The sequence below is a fragment of the Lepisma saccharinum genome, chromosome 23, assembly GCF_977018435.1.
Source record: "Lepisma saccharinum chromosome 23, izLepSacc3.1, whole genome shotgun sequence".
NCBI lineage: Eukaryota > Metazoa > Arthropoda > Insecta > Zygentoma > Lepismatidae > Lepisma > Lepisma saccharinum.
The window spans coordinates 26,936,192-26,956,006 of record NC_139251.1 but is presented as its reverse complement, the minus strand read 5'-3'; the positions used below and the strand labels follow the sequence as shown (position 1 = coordinate 26,956,006).

General features: G+C 34.4%; 1 protein-coding gene across 1 annotated transcript in view; it reads right to left on the bottom strand.

Annotated features, from left to right (window-relative positions):
* Pep (Protein on ecdysone puffs) overlaps positions 1-19,815 on the bottom strand; it is an 87,411-nt gene that overhangs the window by 38,189 nt on the left and 29,407 nt on the right. The window contains exons 4-8 of the mRNA XM_083144691.1: positions 15,861-16,069; positions 6,576-6,612; positions 6,136-6,225; positions 3,849-3,950; positions 1,121-1,267 (exon numbers count right to left, since the gene is read on the bottom strand). Of these exons, the coding sequence (XP_083000817.1) occupies positions 1,121-1,267; positions 3,849-3,950; positions 6,136-6,225; positions 6,576-6,612; positions 15,861-16,069 (585 nt within the window). The remainder of the gene's footprint in view (positions 1-1,120; positions 1,268-3,848; positions 3,951-6,135; positions 6,226-6,575; positions 6,613-15,860; positions 16,070-19,815) is intronic.

Genomic DNA, 19,815 nt, shown 5'->3' with positions numbered 1-19,815 from the left:
AATATTTAGAGGCCTAACCCATTTTTCTGTCCCTCCGGAAATTTCTCTCTGTCCCCCAACCATCACTGGTTTCTGGCACCTTGGTTGTGTTGTGTATAAAAGGGGCATAAAAGTTGAGGACGAAACTTAGCAAGATTTCCTGTTCCCGTGCAGAGTTCCATAATGAAAGTCGATCAAGACAAAATTCCCTGACTTTTACAGGTCTGTCGCCACCCTGTTCTATCTATACAATTGGGATACAAAATTTTGGTATACACCAGCGATTCTCAAAGTGTGCTCCACAGAGCCCTAACGCTTTCTGTGACAAATCCCTCATCACACTTTCATACTTGCAAAGTTGCCTTAGTGACTAGTTCCAAGCATCTTGAGTCACAGTCACAACTTAGCAGGCAAAATAAAGTGCGATGATACCGCTTCCGAAAATTGTTGGAATTGATAATACATTCTTGCACCAAGACTTTACTCTAGTTTCTTACTGTGTCTCTAGTTGATTCGGGAAAAGTGCACTATTGCAGATTGACTCACGTAAATACATAAATAAATATTTTTTCACTTAATTTCGTCATCCACTCCCAGTTACTAATACAAGCTGTCTGAAATGTCCTCACTTCCATCCATCTTGTTCAGATATTCCCGTTACTTTAAAACTTTTGATCACCATTTCCAGGGAAATTGAGTTCCATGCCTCACGAACCCATTCACAATCGGCATCGACTCATGTTCCACCCTCCCGCTTGGTGGGAGTTCATGCTGCGTTGATGTCATCCATCTATTTGTAATCATCACGCACTGCAACCTTGAACGGGTGATTGATAACTTTGCTCCCTACTCTCCTATTAAAAGCCTAACATCTGGAAGTTCAAGGTCGCGTGGTGAATGCAGCAGCTACGAAATGTTAGTCCGATACTAAGAAAGCCATTTCTGAGACCTGAATTGTACTGCGCATTATATACGAGATATTTTTTTTTGTTGCTTTCCCCATAAAAAACGAGGGTGCGTATTATACACTCATAAATACAGTAACTTTTTGAGACGTGTGCATTATAAAAAACAAAAAAAACAATGAATCTTGACATTTCTGTATTTTAAAAAAGTGAACTTTATTACACATAATACTAACCTGATGACGTCCTGTTTTACGGTGAACAAGAAGATTTCCAAAGAAATGAAGATCGCACATCATGCAGTATTCTCGAGTACTTGTGTTGACTTTCTTTCCTTGGCGTCTCATACGCTCAAGTTCAATCTCTCTCTGCTGTTCTGCTACCTGCAAAGACCAAACAACATTTTATCATGATGTTATCATTATATCATTTTATCATTAGCATACAGCTCATAATATGAACATGGCATTCATATTCATTTAGCTTGGTTTAGAGGCATGCAGTTTTAGTTTTTGACGAAAATATGAAATGTGAATAACAAAGCATAATGTTCATTTTCAATGTTTCTGAAACGTGTGAGATGCATTTTCCGACAATGTTTTTGTCACAAAATGATGCGAAACTAACTGCAAAATGTGAAATAAAGTCGAACAGATAATTTAGGGTTTATTTATGGACACAACACCTTCTAAGGTCGAAATTATCCTGAGTGTCATGCAAACGGAAAATTGATTATTTCTGCTGTCAATATTTAAGAACAAAATGGACTCCTTTACACAGGAATAAACTTATTATTCTGGTAACTACATAAATGTGCTATTAGAAGGGAAATGTTTATTTTGCGTAATAAGTATATTTTTTAAAATCAAATTTAGAATTTTATTAACCTTTTTAACACCGAAATGCCATTTTATATACCCAAAATATGCCCAGTAACGAAATCTTGATCTTTTACTCATTACAAACATGTGGTTATATGTTTCAGGCAATCAGCAGGCATGGTTCTGACTGTACATGTACATTTTAAAGTTACTTGAGAGAATTTTATATGTATTGTAAAGATTTACAACTCACAAAAAATGTCACTACACAATGAAAGTTTTTTAATATAAAAAACAAACTTTAAAAATAGAACTACAGTGGAACATTGCTTTTTTGTTTTCCCAGCGGACCAAGAAGTATAATCGGGAAACTCAATACATATTTGTCCGACTACGAAGACTGAATATAAAATGCAGTAAAACTGAAAACCAGGAACATAAAATTGGTGTTCCACTGTGTCGACCTGGTCATGCGCACAAAGAAATAGTATTAAAAGGACAAGTTCCTGCAATTTAAAAGTAATTTGTTGTCTGCCAATAATTGCAAGGCTGATAACAATACCTTCAATATATTTATGCAGTATGTCAAAGGTAGTGTTATATAAACACATACACAGAATGCATGAGCCAAGAGTCCATTTGGCATGTTGAGAGGCAGGCAATGATGCTGTATGTTGTCTTGTAGTAAAATTTCGATGCCACAACAGACTTCCAAGAACCAAGGGCTGCCATGCAATTTTTCATTATGTATCATGGTTAGACATTAAGGCTGTCTAGATTGAAGTGTGTCTTTTCTGCCCCCAAGGAGGTCGACAATTCAGGGTGGCCACTCTAGGACCATAATAAAATTCAAGTATAATTTCCAGTTTGCAAGGTGAACTGTACAAAACTTCAAGGGCACAAGCAGGTGTTTTCTATAATTTCAAACTAAGGGTTTACCTTCTCTTACCACCCACACACACAAATACTTATAGTATTAACAATATAAATTGTCTGTGCGATTCCAATGAATCCAAACATTCTAATTCAATTCAATTTAAAGGTACATATATATAGTTTACATTTGTCATTCTACACAGCTACTCAGACTATAAATACATCTACAAACACAAGTAACAAATGTTATGGGAAATAGTAATCTACAAAAAATTGTTAATTCTATAAGAATTTCAAATTTACATATCAATAGCATTTTGTAGGTTTGGTGCATATTACTCACAATTCCAGAATATAAAAAAGACGTTAAAAACTGTACTTACGTATGCGAGTATGTTGTTCCTATTTTTCTTTTCGTAGAACGACGTTTCGGAGATTAACTATCCCCTTCTTCAGGTTCGTATGAAAAAACTAGGATATAATATTTTAAATGTATCCACACCAACCCTTGTCCACAATCCTTATATTACATTTCGACATGGTACTATGCTAGTTTTTTCATACGAACCTGAAGAAGGGGATAGTTATCTCCGAAACGTTGTTCTACGAAAAGAAAAATAGGAACAACATACTCGCATATGTAAGTACAGTTTTTAATGTATTTTTTATATTTTACATATCAAACTTGAAGATACTTTATCTTGCAATAATCTTCCGTCCATCAGATAGATTGTTCCGCAAAGGACACTAAGAAAGCAAACAGATTGAGAGAATTCTGTTTTATTTTCTACGCAGCTTTCTTTTCTTTTCCTTCCTTCATAAAAATAAAAACTAAACTGTGAAAAACTTGCTTCAGGTCATTAATAAATATCTATAAATTCAATGGAATCAGGATTTTAAAAACTTGCAATTTTTCACGTCTACGGAGAAAAATTCAAGCAGAATTCACGCACAATTCCGGGAGCCAATAATTCATGCGTGATTCCTAGAATTCAAGGAATTCCAGGTGAGTAGCCACCCTGTAATTGTCCTCACGATCCTGGGCCAACAAAATGTTGGATCTCCCAATGGGGTGTGAACCATTGACCACTTGCACCCAAGACAAAAGTTATAACCATGCAGCTATGAAAGAGCTCAAAGATGCTTTGGAAGCGTCCAAATGACAATCACGTAATAATACAAATTGGGAAGAAACAAAATTTTACATGCCATCAACAAGCATACAGGCTGAAACTGATATGATCCAATAAAATAAAAAACAGCATACCTTCAACTCGTGTCTCATGAGTTCCACTTTGATGCGGTAGCTCTCCTCAAGCTTGTCCATCATCAACTGGTGGGCTCGTCCCTTCACATGGTTCTCAAAGGACTGGGAAAGAACAATAGCCATTACTTACTGCTTTTAAATGTAGACTGAAAATAAAAACCAGGCTAAGTGCCACAACAATCGATTTCCATTTTATTGCTAAAATATGGGCTACGGGCCTATGCCAGTGCGGTATAAACCGGGCTATGTGATATGCAGTCTGCAAGTAGTTCAAACTTTAGCCATAAGAATGCGCCTTGCTCTAAGTGCCACCTGCTTTGTATCAAAATACGGGCTATGTGCAAGCGACATGTGACTGGTTTTGTGGTCACTTGGACGTCTTGGAGGTTATTGTGTGCTGCGTTTCCTCCAAAACAAGCCCCGTCTAATGAGGTAAGCCTAGAACGGTAATGTTAACCTTGTAGGATATCTTCCAAGACAATGTTTTTCCTGTTTTTCTCGGAACTTAGATTTTGGCACTTAGCTCGGTTTTTGTTTTCAGTCTACAAATTACCTTGGAACAACTACAATAACTGAACTACAGACTGGACTTCTGCATAAAGATCAGAAAATCTGGATGATAACATTATAGTTTACATCCAGGTTTCCAACATGAATTTTCAAAAAATCCAATGTAAAAAAATAATGTGTAACATTTTGCACTAAATGTTTATGAATATTCCAGTTCCTTGTACAGCTTATCAGGTATGTAATAATTTATGGACTAACAAAGACATTGTTGAAAACGAACAATTAACATACAAGTATTTACTTGTATAAGGTCTTCTTCAGACAAAGATTCTCAATAATTCTCACCCTATTAGAAGGTGGAAAAGTTAAGTTTTAGTCTATAAATTTTTCTACAATAAATTTTGTCTTGGTCAGCATTGGAATGTTTTATTAACAAGTAAATGACAATTGACACCTTGACATTCACAATTCAGAAATCATATTACCAGAGTTGACTAAAACTAACAAAACAGAAATTTAATGTAAGTGTCAATCACACTTTTCAAATTTTTAAAAAATTACCCCAGGCTTAAAATTTACCAATTACCTCTTCGACATTCACATAATAAAAAAATAGTTTGTTAAGGAAAGAGTAGGTAGCAATCATCTACGCTTTCTCGTCCTAAATTAAACTGACCACTTGCACTTAGACATCATCTCAAAATAATAATACAGTCAAACCTTGAATTTATGTTTTTCAGGCGACCAAGCTCAAAACTCAAAATGCAGGAAAATGTTAAATCGAGAAAAAAATTTACATCAGCATTTTGCTATGCTGCAACTATCAAGATTGAATGTATAATTTGGGGGGGGGATGTAAAATATGGGTTTCACTGTACACACAAACCCTCAACGAAACCACACTGCAAAGAAAAGAAGTCCCTTTTTAACATATCTGAAGAAAATTCATGCATAATTCCCATAACTCAAATAAATCCTGATGAATACACACACTTTTTGTGTAAGCTCTTCCAACAGTCTACTACGTACTGGGTTTGAAATACTTGTGAAATTTGTGTTTTTATCTGCACCCAAGTTTACATCACTATTCAATTCCATCGAAAGGTTGGAGAATAATATTGGAAAGAGACATGTAGTTCGCACAAAACTTTGACAAAACAAATTCCCAGATTTTTCCAGCCAATTTTGTGGAGTTTCAACATTTAATATCCCAATTTGAAGTGTTAAACTGCATTTCATATTTAACAGAATAAAAGTTCATACTAACTTTAGCAATGCAAATGTTTCAATACAACTATATACATCAGTTGCTTGGCCTACCACAAACATATTTTTATCCAAATTTCCCATTACTATGTTCATTCACTTTTATTTACACAACGCGAGATTCACCAATTGAAACAAAAGTTAAACATGCCAGAGAACATGTTCTACACTAGCATAAGTACAATTCCTATTCTAAGAACGATTACATAAACAAACACTGTAAACTACTGGCCTCCAAACAATACTTATAAAGATAAATCATGTATGTAAAATTAGTTACCCTTTTGGCAATATTCCTTATAATCTAAACAAACATTAGTTTATAGCAATTTGTACAATAAACATGTGCAAAATTAACGAGGTGCAATTATGAAAGACACTAAAAAGACCAGTCAACAGAATTAAATGAAGAGGACTATGAAAAAATCTCACATCCATAAGAACCACTTAAAAATTTTGTTACAATCTGATCTATACAAGATTTTTTATTTGTTAAAAAAAAAATACTTACAGTTTCATCCCACATATGCTTCTTGCAAACATGGCAGAAGAGGAACGATTGTGGTACTCCAGCATATCTAGAGGCAATGTCCTTTCCACTCTAAAGAGAAAAAAAATTAATAACTTTACATTAATATCCCTTTGTGGGGCAAGAGTTCAATAACTGTAAAACCAACACTGCAATACACAGCATGCATCTTCCTTTAGTTTTACTGGAGGGACTTTTGCTTTTTTAAAAATAAAAATTTTATATTGGTACTTTATCGGTATTGGGCAAAATTTTATATCAGTCCATCCCTATTATATATATTGATTCAAATCAGACTTTATGCTTGCAAAGTTATAGGTAAAAACTTGACAGTATCATATACGTCATCATACTACACACTTGTAAGAAATAAATTAGAATTCAATCAGTAAACTAACAAAGTAAAACCAACAAAGACTCACCTTCTCATCATCTTCATCATCGTCATCACCATCATCCCTGAAAAATAATAAAAGTAATTTTAACCCAACTTCCACAATAGAAACCCAAACCCACGAAAGAGATGATTTAAAAAGCTATTCCTTGAAATATAATTTACGAAGGACAGGAATTCTGTAGCCAACATGTAGGGACCAGGTAGGTGCTTTTATCACACAACTTTAGGGTATTCGGAAAAATGTACATAAGTCACAAACTGAGATTTTCTGTTGCTTTATGCCTGTAATCTCTGCTACTGAAAGAATAAACAAATAACAATTTTCTGTAAAATTGCATTTTTTGACAAATACTTTTTCCCGAACATCCTAGAACTGATGGATATAAGAAATTGTCAACTTTGTACAACTAGAGGAAAAATCAACACGGAACCTATAAGAAACATGACTATAATATTTGTGTACAACTTTATATTTGGAAAAAAGAATCACATATTTCAAGGTAATGTACTTTGAACCACAATTGCAAGACCCTACTTACCAAATTGAGTGAAATATCACCCCAATTTATTTATATATACATGTGTGAATAACATTTGGAAAAAGGTGAAAGAAAACTAGATGTACAATATTTTTGGTAAATAAAAAAAGCAACATTTTGGTACAAAAACAGTCAATTTCGGGTTCAAAAATGGTAAATAAAATAAAATTTCGCTGTTATAGCGGTATATAAAATTCAATTTTGGTTTTAAAAATGTGAATATAATCCCAAATTTGATTTAAAAACTGCACTTATTTCACAAAATAAGCATTTCCCTTCTAACAGCACATTTATGTTGTTACTAGAATATAGGGATATATATAATCGGTACTCTTTCAGTATCGGCCAATATAGGCATATCGGTGTATCAGTAAAATTATCAATTATTTTACCAATCTGATATATCGATAAATATCTGATAAGTTAGTGCAAAATTCTGCAATTTTGTTGTAATTTTTATGGATAATCTCCATGCATTACTTTCTAAAAAAGTAAATGTCTAAATATGCAATTTCTTTTGCACTGCAGTCACCTTGAAACACACATTTACTAAGTAGGTCTTTGCATTTCTAATTTTATATCAGATCAGTAGGTTATCGGTATCGGTACTTTATCGGTATCTGCCAAAATTTCATATCAGCCCATCCCTACTAGAATATTAAGTTTATTTCTGTATACAAGGATCCATTTTTTGCTTCTCAAATATTTACAGCAGAATTAATAAATTTTTTTGTGAATTATATAGAATAATTCTGACTTCAGAAAGTGTCGTGTCGGTAAATAAACTAAATTTTGCATTATTTCATGACAAAACAGTGGGAAAATGTACCTCTCACCTTGCAGAAACATGAAAAATTAGCATTACAATGTGTTATTTCACATTTCACATTTTCGTCAAAAATGAAATATGCATGCCTCTAATAATTAGACATGATTTATATGCAATTGCGCGTCTTTATTGAAAAGACGTGTAACAAAACCCACAGAAAATAATTTTGATACACCAAGTGTGTTTAAAGGGTCCATCAATTTCATCTTACACAATCCATCCTTATCTCCAAGATGACTAAAGCAGAAGTTTTACATGTGACAACTCCAAGAAAAATTAATGTTTGAAGAAAAGGGAAAAGATGACAAATATTTTGTGCGAGGGCAATTCTATTAGATTTACATTATAAGTTTTACATTCAATATTTGAAGCAAAAGTAGATTTGAAAAGCTTTCCATGTCCCTTATAAGAGGGACCGGACAGACTGTCCAATCCTGCTCTTCTCTTCTGATAACCTCACTGGCAAAGTTGTTTGCTAGATGGAGGTAGTAATACCTAGGTACGAAGTATTATTATTTTCAGTACGAACCATATCTAATGTTTCCATCATACTCATTTCTGTTACACTCATGAAATTCACTTCTGTTACATCATGTAATGTTGGAGATTTTTCTCACCCTACAACTGGTGCATACAAATTAGTAGGAAATTGACCATTGTAACTTGGGGAGGGGGAGCCACCTCTTGGTTGCATACTACAACATGACTCATTGTAATTACTTTTTATGTACTATTTCCAGTACATGGAAAGCTTTATGTACCAGTTCTATTTTTTGTTTTCTGTAGGATATCAGCAGAATTTTATTTGTAATTGTTTTTACGTGTTCATTTCTTTAATAATTTTAAGGTTTTACAGCATTGCTAGTTTTCAATGCACATAATTGATTGATTGAATTGGTGTTTTAAGTCCACTTTATGCACATAAGGCTAACCGGGACTGGACCTACAGTTTGAAGTGGAATCCAAACCACTATGTGCCTCCACTGGGAATCAAACCTGGGACCCCTTGATTACAAGGCGACGACGCTACCACTGCGACATCGGGCAGGCCTCAATGCACATAAATCCTCAGTCCAATAATAATACAGTGGAACCACAACTTTCCGGTTTTTAGGGAACCAATCCGAAAAAACTGTAAAATCGAGGAACATTTTATGACATTTTGCCATGTTGGGACCATAAAGATTGAATGTAAAATGTGGAAAAATGTAAAATCGGGATTCCACTATAATAAATCTGGCAAAGGAGTATCATTAATTAGTTCATTAATACACACACTTAGAAGCAAGAAGGATCTTATATTTCAGCTGGTTTGGAAGAAAGGCACAAAAAATTTTTGTAGGTGGCACCACAATGCTACCATCATATTCTTAAACAAAAAAAAGAAGAAACATGGTGCGTATGGCATTTTCTTAGAATTCAAATGTGGACTGAAGAGAGAGAAATAAAATTCTCAATCACTCTTTGTTCCACACGGAAAAAGTGAAATTAGCATGAGGGTGTACCATTGAGCAACAACATCTTTCAATTCTAGATGAGCAAGATAGCCTTGATTTCTTACAGCACTTGGTAGTCACCCACTACACATAATCCCATAAATTCATAAATATGTAAATAAATTTGTAACATGTCCTTAGATATGTCTAATATGTTATTCACGGAATACAATAAAAGACTTGATCCTAAAGAATTCACATACATCCCTTTCTAATTATATGTTAAAGAAGTACCACAAAAAGTAGAAAAATGTGCCTGCCTCTGAACACATTTTCTTTTTTAAAAATGAAGATAACATTTTTCTTTGATTTTAAAATACATATGTACCACCAAATGTTATATGAACAAATTAACATCGCCGATGTATCTACAAAACTGTGAGAATATTACAGGAACTATGATAAAATGTATATTAGTACAAAATTGTAAATTGCAGTACTGTTAGGATAGCCAGTGTAATAGTCTTTTAGAGATATCCATAATATAATCAACTCTTTGGAGAAATAGCCAATCTAATTTTATTTTGTAGCAAGATTTGTAGATAAGAAAAATGAAAAGTGTAATTAAATGGACAAGAACAGCAGATCTAGAAGTTCACCATGGAAACTGCAGGTGAACGAGTTTTTGGATCACAGCCAGTATTTCTGGGTTTTTGTGTGTTCAAGGTACGTGAACAATACAAAAATTGGAAAGAAGTGACTTATGAAATTAAAGACTACAATTTCACCACATGCTGAAGAATAAGCACCTTAACACTCCATATGTCCACTTTCCCAATGGCGTAGTGGTAACGTCGTCACCTTGTAATCAAAGGGTCCCAGGTTCAATACCCGGTGGAGGCTTAATGGTTTGGATCCCACTTTAAACTGTAAGTCCAGTCCTGATTAGCCTATTTGTGCATAAAGTAGACTTAAAACAACAATTACCGTATTTACGCGTGTATAATGCGCACCCTGGTTTTTGACAAAAAATTATCTCTCGTATATAATGGGCAGTACAATCCAGTTTCAAGAAATGGCTTTCTTAGTTGTAGGTCGTAAAGCTGTTGCTATGCTGATCAAGAGTGAATGACATCATACCTATTCAATGAGTCACCTGTTGCTATGTGGACCAAGAGGAAAATATCCTTTGTGTAAACAATAAGTCTCCACCGATGCCACCTCCTCCCTCTCCACTGTGTTTAGCATCCCAAAGCTTTCACTCTTTAGCCACCTTATTTATTCTGTAATAGTAGAAAGCGAGATCAAAAATACGTTATGGGTTTGCAGTGCTCCGGAAGTTATTTTCTATATTTCTTGCCCAACAAATACTGCTTATATGCATCCCATGTCACGGAAGGTGCATGCTCGAATTCCGCCAGAATTGCACTGCTTTTCTTGGTGTAGCAGAACATTACATTACAAAGTGAAAAATCGTTTGAAATCCCCTTCAAACTTTTATATGTGGTTTTGCTCATTCCTTCTTACTTTATCTAAAAGAACTTCAAGATATAAACTTTTTCTTTCCGTAACTAATGTAACATTTATACGAGGCACATTCAGGACCTTCTAAATAGCAGTTACCAGCACAAGATTTCTTCCATTAAGGAATTTACACACTCCATGTATGTCATATTTGGCCAGTAATACATTTTAATTTTTATTATCTTCTTCCCTAAGTTTTCTTTCATCCAAAGTACCATAAAAATCAGAATGTTCCTTCATTTTGTGATGAACTTATTTCAACTGCATTTCACATTAGTGTCGTTATCTTGAATGGAATAATGTTTCCCTATTCAGAAACTGCAGGATGCAGGATTTAAGCTTTACAACAATATATAACATGATAGGGTTCCGTACACATGAAAAATCAATGCAAGTGTCCCAAAATCATGGAACTAGATTGTACGGTTTCATGTTGGCTGTCTGAATTATTCCGTGCATAATACGCACAACAGTTTTTGGGGGCAAATTTTTTGGAAAAAAGTGCGCATTATACATGGCTAAATACGGTATTTAACACTTCAAACTGGTAGATATAACCTCTCACTTATCACACGTCAAAAAAATTGTTGATCTGTGTACATTATGAATAAGGGAACATTTTTTTCACATCTAGAAGATTGCCTTTTAAGAAAAGGATAATGAAATTCTGGAAACACAAATTCAGCTTCTGTATATGAATAAAATACTATACACACACAGATGCATATCAGTAAAGTACTGTAATACGAAAAGGCATATATTTTTGGTATAAAAAAGCAAAATTTTGGTATAAAAACAGTCAATTTCGGTTCAAAAGCGGTAAATAAAATGAAATTTTGCTGTTATACCTGTGAAACAGTGCCATATAAAATGAAATTTTGGTTCTAAAAAATTTGAATATAATCCCAAATTTGATTTAAAAACTGCACTATTTCACAAAATAAACATATCCCTTCTAATAGAACATTAAATCATTACCAGAATATTAAGTTTATTCCTGTATAAAGGAGTCCATTTTTGCTTCTCAAATATTTACAGCAGAATTAATCAATTTTCCGTGAATTGCATAACTCTCAGGACACTTCAGACTTCAGAAAGTGTCGCATCGGTATATAAACGGTAAATTTCGTGTTTAAGAGTCTATTTCGCATCTCTCAGTTCATTTCGTATCATTTCATGACAAAACAGGGTAGGAAAATGCACCTCACACCTTTCAGAAACATGAAAAATTAACATTTCCTTAGCACTAACCACTAACTTAGAATCTACAAAATGAAAAAAGCTTATGAACAGATGAATATATGGTAATAACCAATACTATTGAAGAGTGTAAAGAGAAATGAAGTTGTATGCTTCGTGTCATCAACCAATTTACATTTGCATGTTTGAACTGAACCTTTAGTCAAATACGGTGGGAAACTTTCCCACATTTCCTGTACACAAGAAGTGGGAAATTACGCAAGATTCTGCTCTGAAATACACAGAATCAATAATGTCCAATTCACTCAGTTTGAATGTTTTTTTGTGCTTACTATTTCCTTTTTCAAACCGACAATGAGTTAATGAAAATGCTTGATATATTATGACAGGTGGACAGTTGGGGTGCCAAAAATTCATCTAGTCTGGATGGAAATTTTATCTTGGGCCTTCCTTTTTTGTGTATAAATATGTGTGAAGATATTAAACTTCTATAAAGGATTGTAGGAATAAATATTAAAACCAAATATGATAATCAAATTCTCAGTCAAAAGTTATGTGTAAAGTATTACATTTAATTTACATATTACATAATCACAGTAATACAGTGAATTTTTTGCCAAGCTCATAAAGTTAGATGTAGAATACCCTGATATATGTTTTGTTGTCAAAGGTAGTTATTGTAATTACATTCTTTCAAAGGTTAACTCAAATGTATTAAGTCCCAACTTAACCCCACACCCACCCCCCCCTTCCAGAAAACATAAAGAAATCAGTATTTATGCTTTACTCAGCTTCACCCGCCCTCCAATCTCCAAAGAAATTGTGTCTATGCACATCACCCCCTTCCTATTTAAAAATTTTGAGTTGAATTCAATATGGCAGACGTCCGCTTGGAATACACCAATGTGGTTCCTCCTAAGCATAACCTGTTTCTATCATGACCAATTGTACCCAGCCTAACTCCACTACTTTTTACAGGGGGACTTTTGAATCACCCTGTAGGACATTGTATGCAACTTTGTCAACATGAGATGAAGAATTTCACACACACACAGATTATATATGAATGGCTTATTGCAGAAAGGGACCTGAGTCACATTTTTGAGGTATCGGAGTTAATTTTTTCATCTCCACTGTGTCTAGCAGCATACTGCAGGGGGGTGCATTGAGGGTTGCAAAATTAACTATTCATTATGTTGAATATTTGAGCCAACAACGGCACATTTCTTTCTTACACTATTAATATTATATGATTTTTCATTGTTTTTCTCAGAATTGTGCAAAAGTGACTCAGGTCCCTTTCTGCAATACGCCATTCATATATATACACACATATACATGTGTGTGTTTGAAGGTAGGTAGGTAGAGGGGGGGGAGGTCAAAATTTGGATCCGGCAGTGTTCAGGGGGCACAAAATTTATAATATTTTGCATTTTCGGGACCAGAAAGGTTCAATTTATACAGCAGGAAAACGCACTATGCAAGATACAAACCTGAAAATACTTCTTAATGTAATTTATGTAAATACCCGTAAACTTACACATCATTTTATTAGTGCCACAGAACTTGTAGCAGCAAAATCTTTGGATACTGATATCGCAAGACTTCATGACGTGTTCTTCAGTCAGATGTGCACCATCGCAGGCACACTTTTTGGAAATTCTACCAGTTACGCTGTTGGCCAAACGACAATACCCAATTCTATGTAGTTGCTACAATGCCTGTGACTCATCTCTCCCACCCTCCACACATTTACTTCCAATGTAGTCTCAACAGGACCTCTCGGTGATCATCATTAACTTTATGGAGTGTCTCGCAGACTATTAATGCACCTGTGTACTGCTTTATGACGTGGAAACTTCTTGCCTTCACATGCACAGGAAAAATCTAGTGTGTTGCATATCAAATTGGATTGTTCTGCCATATACTGACAACTTATAAAATTACTAACTACCAATTATCAGCTATCTCATAACTTTGTGTCCCATTTACGGACTTCTCTTGTACTTTAAAAGGAGGGCAAAGAAGATTAGGAAGATAACGGAAACAAGTTGCAAAATGAATAAAAAGTACTTGCCTCCCACATGTATACTGTTAATATTCTTACCCAACAAATTTATAAACATTAGTTATAAAAAGTACACTAGACTAAAAATAGAAAAGTACACATTAACTTTAAAGTTACACAAACAATAATCATCCTGAGCATAGTGTTTAATTTCTTAATTTAGCTCACGTAAAAAAAAAAAATTCTGATATAAGCCTGGGTATTATGCAACTGTCAACATTAACATATTTTTGCAATTGCCTTACGTTTAAAGATGATACTAGGTACTCGTAAAAATAGAAGCTTTGTCAAGACACTGTAGCAAGAAGAGATAAAAGTAGATCACACTGCACATTTTCTGACTACAATGTCTTCCCATATACTTGTAAAATTGTTACTGAAATTCATCAAAACATTTAAACATCCAATAACACATTCTGTCAAAATGTATTTTATCTTCATTCTCTCTCGCTCTTCCTCATCCCTGTTTCTATTTCCCTCTATTCCATTCGAGTTCAATAGCAGTCATATTATTTCTCATTTTATATTATTATAATATTCATTACAACCGAACTATACTTACAACACAAATTACACACACTATTTTCTACGAAAACTTCTTTTCTAAGATATCCAAATAAGCTGAGGCCATTTGAAAGATGTAACTATTGTTTCTGAATCAAAGGAGCTGTTGTTTATCGGGCATTGAGACATGATTACAGAAAGCCTGTTTTTTGTTTTCTGGTGCGCCTTTTACATCTAAGCACACCATTTTCAGTGTTTCACAGTGTTGCCACCTCTTATGGAATTTTGTTACATAACAGCAGTGTGAATACAAGTGGAACACAGAAGAACGTTCAGTAGTTTCTTTGTTGAAACATTATAGCTTAGCTTCAGTTGTCTCATCAGAAAAACACAAGTGAAGCTGCACATCGAATTTGATTTAGCAGTAAAAGAATTTAGCTTCATGTTAGCGATTTTACATGAAACTAAAAAAAGAAAGATTACAATACAATTGTTAGAGTATTTGATGATGTTTTCTTTTGAAAAAATAAAACTTGAAGATATCTTGTAAGCTGTAAATAAAATTTTTGAGTTTTTGTTTCTTATAGTTGATTCATGTGAATAATTTTACATAAATTGTAAATACATAAAATTCACAGAAGACAAATCACCCAATCAAGGCACTGGTTATTAACACATGGGAATTCACATGAAAAATCAATATTGCAATTCTTACCATATGTACGAAATGCACATGTTCTCTTCGAAGTTGAAGATTTTAAATTCGAATTGAAAAAATATTTCTGCACAGTCATGTGCATTTGGTTTGCTGGAAAAAATAAGTGATAAAAAATGCTACTTAAAGATGTGGAAGAGACTGCGTGAAAACAGTCATTTCATACTACACAAAACAACATTAAAAGAAAAGATGGTTTGATGTAACTTACAGAAACAAGGATATATGCAGGAAAATGTTCACCAAACCACCTCTGCCGATTGGTCCAGCATCTTCGGACGTTGATCCATGGAGGATACGGTGGAACAGATGGTTCAGGAGACATGCAAGATTTTTAAAAAATTGCTTTCTCTTTTTTGGAAGGGGGAAGGTGTACACTTCAGATTGTGAACAGTGAGAGATCTGGGCGAGAAACTTTTGTGAACTGTAATGAAAGACTAACAGAAGAAGAACTGGAGGAGTAATAAAAGTATTCTGTTTATGGCCACAGCTTACCTCTTCGAGTCCTCTTCGGTCTGCTCGTCTCCACTCTTAGCATCCTCTCTATCTTTTTCACTTTTATCATCCTTTTTGTCAGATTTGCCAGATTTCGAGATACTTTTTCCATCACTGGTTCGGCTTTTCCCCATCCCCTGGTTTCCTTTTCGATCTTGACCTTTGGGAGATCGGCGATTTTGCATGGTGTCACGATTACGATTTCCCATCTATATGGCGCAATGTGAAAAGGGTAATGAAATGAACAAAACTGTTAACAACTTTTCAGAGGAACAGCAAACAGTGTTGCCATCCGATGGACAGCAAGAAAGAAAATTTGCTGCAGGGAACACCTGAAGGTAGAAAAAATCAGTAAAGTACAGCTGATGATTTTAAACTGTGATTTAAAGCAAGGTGCTTGAGGGGTGTTCAGCTTGCCTGGATTTAAATGAAGAACATTTAGTACTTGGGTCAGTAACTCAGCAAGCAAGCTGCTGCTGAAATTTTTAAGGGTAGGAGAATTGTTTACAACAGGTAAAGGACTGCACAAGTCTTCAATCATCAGCCTGAAGCATAAAACATGGCTTTATTCAAATTAGTGTTTTTTCTAAAAAAAATTACAAACTTTCAAGATGTTTTATCTAGGCAATGAATTCATGTAATGATGCCTTCAGATAAAGAAAAAGAAATGATTTATATAATCTGCTTTTTTGTGCTTACACTGAAGTTCAAAATGGAAATCTAGTAATCATATTGTGCAAATATATTGTTAAACTTAAACAGATGAAAAATGAGGTACATACATTGGTATCAAGAGATAATCTGAGAAGATACTTTTAAGTCAAAGTAAGGTATCTACACACAAGATTACTGTTATTAAACAATGTTTTAAAGTAATGTTACCATTTTCTTCACTGGTTACATTTTGGCGGAAGGCATTTTGATGTGCTGAATCAGGTAACATGGCAAAACTGAGAACAGAAAACTTGCAAAAACTAGTTAACACAATTAGGTGTGCACATGAATGATTCATTTATATAAAGACCATGTGACCGCATTTGTCAATATACAGCAGATGAATATTGGGTAAAGGAATATTTGGAGATAAAATATACATTAAAAAAACCACAATGCTCGAATAGAGGCCGGCATTCACATTCCTCATATGAGAGATAAAAATGTGTATGCCTGTAAAAAGGTTTTCAAGAACAATGAAAGAGAACACCAACCACAGGAATGGGCGATAATTGTAGTAAAAAGAGTACGGAATTTTGGAACTGGAAGTGAACCAGATTTCAGATCTGGATTTTTGAATGTGTGTTCATGCTCTCATTTGGACTCCATCATTTGTAGGTACCTGTCACTTTTCTAGTTATCAAATCCAATAAATCCCACACCGAAGTTTTTTTCTATCACCAATTCACTGCTTATATTATCTGCCATATCTCCATATATACAATCAGTGCCAATGCGTCCTGCCTCTCAAGACATTACAGAAATATAATGTAGATGGTAAGATGCAAGCAACGCTTCAAACTTTGCCTACCAGAAAATGCAAGCTCTACGATGTTGAGCACTGCTCAGCATTGAACCCTTAGGACATATTTCTCTAGTACGTAAGCCCAGCAAGCAATAATAGGGCTCTCCTGTTGCTGGTGTTACAAAAAGTGTATTAAAGTATTACTCAAACAAACGATCAACAACCCAGCCGAAGATTGCCTTAACTGACACCCTGCTAGAACAGAATTACCAATAAATTCTAACGTGAAGATTTTACGAGATTAAGTTGTAATTTCTAGATTACCACTCACTCAATCCCGGTTTAACATAGATTCTTCCTGATAGCCAATTAGTCAGCAAGAAAAGATACTTAAAAAAAAAAGTGAAAAAGAACATTCAATGCTCCTGCAAGGGTATTTTACGTGTCAAAATAAATTCTTCTGTGTTACATCATTATTTTCTACTTCTGGTTAAATTCTCATGGTTAGGAATGCATCAAGATAAATTGGAAGAAATCTGTCTTCTGTTCAAACTTACAATATTGTCCAAAAAATAGAATTCATGCACAAAATTTTAGTACATATGATTTTCCAGGCAATGGCAGAGGTGAAAACAGAATGTGCTTGACTTAATGATATATGTGAGGGATTTATATAACAATGAATACTCAAATATGCTGGACTTAGAAATAAACACATTTGTTTTGACTAGTTATTTCATATAACTTTCTGCTACTTTTCTCAAACTGTGACAATGGCGATGACATAAAAATGAGTGAATAACAGCACAAGGAAGGGGAGGGCAAGCGGTTAACTGATGACACAATTGTTAGGAATAAGAGAATTTGAAAATATAAGGTTATATTGGTCATGTGTTAAGCATCCAGCTGAATTCATCCACTATACATAGCAACAGAATGACGTGTGTTCAAAGCTATAACCTCTCTCCTCCCACACAATTTTCAATCTTTCAAATTGTTGGTTAATGCAAATGCAGATTCAAAAGCAAGGACAATGCCTCTGTTGTGATTAACCAAAGAGCTACAAAAGCTAAGTAAAAGAACAGCAAAGAAAGAGAATGTCCGTTTTATAATTCCAGAAAGAGGACATTGCAAAGTGTTGGTGGTGTGGCCATACTAGAACATGCCTGAACTTATAGCTAAGCTGCCGTAGGTTCAGTATTCAGAAGAAAACATTCCTGTGAGTAAGGAAGAGATGTGATATTATTAAGTTACGAAACTCGATTAAACAATTGATGCACTCGAAGGGCAGGAACATATAAGTGAATAATGAAGTGTGTTTAGGGAGGTTGTACACTGTGGTTATGGATGGCCAATAAATTGTTGTACGAGGAAGAATGTACACTTTATACAACCTTTTAGCTTCCTTGGCACCTCATTCTCAACACACTGGCATTATAGAAATGCATCGCATGCACGTGAAGTAAGCACTTAGGAATCTTAACAAGAGAAGCTGATTGTAGTATCTGAACTGCAAATGAGACAAGTGAAGGTGTGCAAAAACTCTGTACTGAAACATCCTCCTTACAACTCAGACTTAGCAACATATGATTCCTGGAGCTTCCCAGCACTGAAAGAATAAGTCCAGAAAGAAAATATCCTGTGATAATTGCCACAGCTGTTTTTATGGTGAAAGTTTAATCCAAGCAGTGTAGAAAATGTTGCAAGTTGCTATTTTGGGCTGCTATGCAATTCTGATTATTAGACAATGGGCAATTTCATTGATGTAAATTGATACTGGACAAAATTTATGAGAAACAACCATAAATACTGCCTTAGTCTGGATTCGAATCCATAGCCTTTAGCTTCACAAGATCAATTGTTTCTTACATTGTCAAACATAAAAAATATAATGCTTCGGCAGATTTTCAAAGCGTCATGCTGATCGAAAGAATTCATCTTGCAAAATATATATCATGGAAAAAATAAAGAATAAGTAATAATTGTATTTGTTTTATTCCTTATTGTGTGGCCCTAGGAAGTGTATAAATTAACTTTGCGCAACTGACATTTTTGTTACCAAATCATATTTTGCTAAGTTGACAGTTTTGGGTGGGTAAATATTGAAGTCTAGTTTCAAAACTTAAATCTCACACATTTTGTTAGAAATCAGGCAGGTTGGAAATATGGAAACCTGTTTCATTTCATGGATACTTTTCACCCGATCTTGTAAAAAAACTTTCATCACTCTGATCTATGGTTACACACATCAATGAGCCGGAAATGTGTGGTACATTATGAAACAATTTGACAACAGCATGTTAGCACAACATTATGATTGGTCTGTATGTAGGCAAGGTTCCTACATTCCACAAAAATAACATAGGCTACCAAAAGCATTTTTTTCCCCCAAGTAAGTGATACCAGGAAATCACAAGTACTGCACATGAAATCTTACATATTTTTCTGATAGGTTTAAAAAGCTGTCTGAATTTGATAGCTGATTCTGACTACATG